The following is a 4,833-nucleotide window of genomic DNA, read 5'->3' as shown; positions in this document are numbered from 1 at the left end:
GATTCACCGTGGCTGTTTTCCTCGTGGCTCGGGCCTGCGTATGATATTTGGCGCTCACGCGAGATTGTGATCACATGTACAGGAAAACTGACCTCATTCGATTAAATGGTTTTGAGAGACAGACGTCGTGCAGCCCGTCTTAAGGACGGCATCCTATGCCTTTCCTAGATTCGCCATGTCCCGCTACCACCAACGAGGTGGCGTACCAGAAGAGAAAGGCATTCCCCGAGAGTCCAGATGGCAGAAGTCAAAAATCAAGGTGCCAGCGGGACCCCTTTCCGTCTGAGGTCTCTGAGGTCGCTGGGCGGGACCGCTGGTGGCCTCTGGTGTCGCTGGCCCAGTGCCTTCAACTCCAGCGTCCGCCTCCCACGACCTCCAAGGCCAGCTTCGGTGTGTCTGCGTCTCCCGTCTCCCTCCCCTTTCTTCGAGGAACACCAGGCGTGGGGCGCGGAGACCAGCCTCTGTTCAGGAGCACCTTTTCTCGAGACCCTTGCGTTAATCCCACCTGAAAGGTGTGCCTGGGTCCGCCTGGGGCAGGAGGGCCCACACCCTAAAGTTGATTCCATCAAGCCTGGGGGCCACTGATTGGTGGAGCTCGTGGCTCCTCCCAGCACGCTCTGGGCCTATAAAAGGGCGGGTGGGGCGGCCAGGGCCTTCATTCTCAGACCTCCTCTGCCCCTGACGCTTCGTTCTCCAAGGGAGCTTTCAGGGGAGAGATCTCGCGAAGGCCCTGTCCGCGGACATGGAGGCCGCTTCTGCGCACCGGGAAGAGGAGCTTCAGCTCAGGCACCCCCCGAAGGTCGAATCCGCTGGATTCGGTGATGGGGCCGCGGAAGTCCACTGTGGCCCCCGCGGGCCTCAGGAACCACCACTGCCCCGGGAGAGCCGGTGCGCCCCGCGGGGCCCACTGGCTCCCGCCGACACCCCTCCTCCGAGTGGGAGCTGGAGCCCGGGGAGACCCCACGCGGTGGGGGCCGGGCTTCAGAACCTGGGCAACACCTGCTACGCGAACGCGGCCCTGCAGTGCCTCAGCTACACCCCGCCCCTGGCCCGCTACCTGCTGTCCGGGCGGCACTCGGGGGCCTGCGGGCGGCGGGCGTCCTGCGCCCTGTGCGCCCTGCAGGCTCACGTGACCCGGGCCCTCCTGCGCCCCGGGGACGTCATCGTGCCCGAGGGGGAGCTGCTCGCGGGCTTCCACGCGTACCGGCAGGAGGACGCCCACGAGTTCCTCCTGTTCACGCTGGACGCCCTGCAGCGGGCCTGTGTGCCTGAGGAGCGGCCGCCGTCGCCGCCGGGCCGGCCCTCCCAGGAGGACGCCACCCTGATCCGTCGGGTCTTTGGAGGCCACTGGAGATCTCGGATCCAGTGCCTCCGCTGCCAGGGCGTGTCCGACACCCTGGACCCTTACCTGGACATCGGCCTGGACATCCAGGCGGCGCAGAGCGTGACCCAGGCCCTGGAGCTGCTGGTGAGGCCCGAGCGGCTGGGCGGGGCCGACGGCTACCAGTGCGGCAAGTGCCGCCGGAAGGTGCCGGCCACCAAGACGCTGCGCCTGCACGCGGCCTCCAGGGTGCTCACGCTCGTGCTGAAGCGGTTCTCGGCGCTCGCGGACAGCAAGGTGGAGCGGGACGTGCGCTACCCGGAGCACCTGGACCTGCGGCCCTACCTGTCCCAGGGGCGCCACGCGGGCCCGCTGCTGTACCGGCTCTACGCCGTGCTGGTCCACTCGGGCCGCACCTGCCACAGCGGCCACTACTTCTGCTACGTCCGAACCGCGGGCGGCCGGTGGTTTAAGATGGACGACGCCCAGGTGACCGCCTGCGACGCTTCTGAGGCCCTGAGCCAACGCGCCTATGTGCTCTTTTACGTCCAGACCAGTGAACTGGAAGGAGACAGTGGGAAACCCACATGCCCCGGGACCGAGCACAAGGTCGAGGCGTCGACCCAACGGGGTCCCGAGAGTGCCCCCAACTTCACGGGTCCCGGGTCCAAGGAGCCCGTGCGAGAGCAGCGGCGACGGCCCCAGGAGCCATCCCGGCCCAAGCCTCAGTCCAACCTCAGGGAGGTCGCGTGTGCGGTGCCCGCCGAAGCCGTCCTCATTCACCAGTCCCGGGACCGAGGGGGCACGGCGGACCGCCTGCTCAACCATCCAGCCGGGGACGTCCTCCCCGGGGGGGCCAAGGGCACTGGCCAAGGCCCTGGTCCCAGAGGGGGAGCCAAGGCGAACAGGAAGAAGAAGAAGAAGCAGGGGCACAGGTCCGTGCCCGCGTGCCAGTGATGCCAGCAGCAGGAGTGGCCCAGGAGCCTGCAGGAGAGCCTTGGGCTGAGCGCTGAAGGGTGGGGGGGGGGGGGGGGGGAGGGCGGGCGTGGGGGGCGTGGTGCAGGGGCGATTGGGAGGGTGTGTGGAAGTGGGGGGCGGGTACACTTTTCAAGGGGCCAGATCAAGGGTGTTGAGCAGCATCTGTGTCCTGTATACAACATGTGTGGGGAGCAACACAGCTGCAAAGGCTGCCACACACTCCCGGGGCCCAACCCACCCCAGGACCTGGTGCTGCCTTTTTTTTTTTGGTTAATCCCCACAACGTATAGGGATATAGGGGATATAACGGATATAAGGGATATTGGAAATGGGGATATGGGGATATAATCGACATAGGGATATAGGGATAAAGTGATATAGAGATATAAGGGATATAGCGATATAAGGGATATAGGGATATAAGGAATCAAGGCATATAAGGGATAAAGGGATATAGCGATATAAGGGATAAAGGGATATAAGGGATAATGGGATATAGAGATATAAGGGATATAGGAATATAGGTATATAAGGGTAAATGTATAAAGGGATATAAGGGATATAGGGATATAGGGGATATAAAAGATATAGGGATATGGGGCTATAAGGGACTAGGGATATAATCCAGTCTTGTATCAGGGACCCAGACCTCCCTCCCTGGTCTGAACTGCCGTCCTAGGACCCAGACCTCCATCCGGGTCCCAGACCATCATGGCGGGTCCGAGAAGATTATCCCGGTTCCCAGGTTTCTAACACATAATCCAGTTGGGAACTGGGGCCTCTGTGTGCCTTGCAGGGTGTTGAGCAGCATCTGTGGCCTCTATACAACACGTGCGGGGAGCAACACAACTGCAGAGGCTGTCACACACCCCTGGGGGCCAACCCACCCCAGGTGCTAGTGCTGCCATTTTATAATTTTTTGGTTAATCCTCACTGGGGATAGGGATATAGGGGATATAGAGATATAGGGGATATAAGGGATATAGGGGATATAAGGGATATAGGGATTTAAGGGATTAGGGATATAATACAGTCTTGTATCAGGGATGTAGTTCTCTATCTGTAACCCAGACCACCATTCCATAACCCAGATGTCCAGGTGAGGTACCAGACCGCCCACTGGGACCCAGACCTCCCTCCCTTGTCTGAACTACCATCCTAGGACCAAGACCTCCATCCGAGTCCCAGACCATCATGGCGGGGCCGAGAAGATTATCACAGGGCCCAGGTCTCTAACACAGAATCCAGTAGAGAACTACACCCCCAATACAAGACTAGATTCATGATGGGGCCGAGAAGATTATCCTGGGGCAAGGTCTCAAACACAGAATCCAGTCTTGTATCAGGGGTGTAGTTCTCTATCTGTTACCCAGACCACCATTCCAAAACCCAGATGTCCAGGTGAGGTACCAGACCTCTCTCCCTGGCCCGAACTGCCCTCCTAGGACCCAGACCTCCATCTGGGTCCCAGACCATCATGGCTGGGCCAAGAAGATTATCCTGGGGTAAGGCCTCAAACACAGAATCTTGTATCAGGGGTGTAGTTCTCCATCTGTAACCCAGACCATCATAACATAACCCAGATGTCCATGTGCGGTACCAGACCTCCCCCTGGGGTCTAGACTTCGCTCCCTGGCCCGAAGTATCCTCTCAGAACACATTCCTCTATCTGGGGCTCAGAACTACATCCGGGTCCCAGACCATCAGGGCAGGTCCGAGAAGATTATCCTGGGGCCCAGGTCTCTAACACAAAATCCAGTCTTGTATCAGGGGTGTACTTCTCTATCTGTAACCCAGACCACCATTCCATAACCCAGATGTCCAGGTGAGGTAAAAAACCACGCCCTGGGGCCCAGACCTCCCTCCCTGGCCCGAACTGCCCTCCTGGGACCCATTCCTCTATCCGGGGCTCAGACCTACATCCTGGTCCCAGACCATCAGAAGATTACCCAGGGGCCCTGGTTTCTAACACATAATCCGGTTGGGAACTGGGGCCTCTGTGTGCCTTGCAGGGTGTTGAGCAGCATCTGTGGCCTGTATACAACATGTGTGGGGAGCAACACAGCTGCAGAGGCTGCCACACACTCCCGGGGCCCAACACACCCCATGTTCGAGTGCTGCCATTTTTTTCTTTTTTGGTTAATCCTCACCAGAGATAGGGATATAAGGATATAGGGGATATAGGGATATAAGGTATATAAGGGATATAAGGAATATAGGGATATAGAAATATAGGGATATAGGTATATACGGATAAAGGGATATAAGGGATACAAGGGTAAAGGGATAAAGAGATATGGAGGACATAGGGATATAAGGGATTAGGGATATAATCCAGTCTATAAGGGATTAGGGATATAATCCAGGGGTGTAGTTCTCTATCTGTAACCCAGACCACCATTCCATAACCCAGATGTCCAGGTGAGGTACCAGACCGCCCCAGGGGCCCAGACCTCCCTCCCTGTCCCGAATTGCCCTCCTAGGACCTATTCCTCTATCCGGGGCTCAGAACTACATCTGGGTCCCAGACCATC

At 58.7% G+C, this 4,833-nt stretch overlaps 1 protein-coding gene across 1 annotated transcript; it reads left to right on the top strand.

The window, feature by feature from the left end:
- Positions 1-742: 742 nt before the first annotated feature.
- On the top strand, positions 743-2,278 carry LOC307096634 (ubiquitin carboxyl-terminal hydrolase 17-like protein 6; the record flags this gene model as incomplete). The annotated part of the gene is made up of 1 exon (XM_079800941.1): positions 743-2,278. One exon carries the CDS (start codon positions 743-745, stop codon positions 2,276-2,278), a length of 1,536 nt encoding a protein of 511 aa, XP_079657067.1.
- Positions 2,279-4,833: the final 2,555 nt, after the last annotated feature.

Source organism: Cnephaeus nilssonii (assembly GCF_951640355.1).
Source record: "Cnephaeus nilssonii genome assembly, contig: SCAFFOLD_55, whole genome shotgun sequence".
NCBI classification, from domain to species: Eukaryota; Metazoa; Chordata; class Mammalia; order Chiroptera; family Vespertilionidae; genus Cnephaeus; species Cnephaeus nilssonii.
This window is presented reverse-complemented; position numbering and strand designations above follow the sequence as displayed.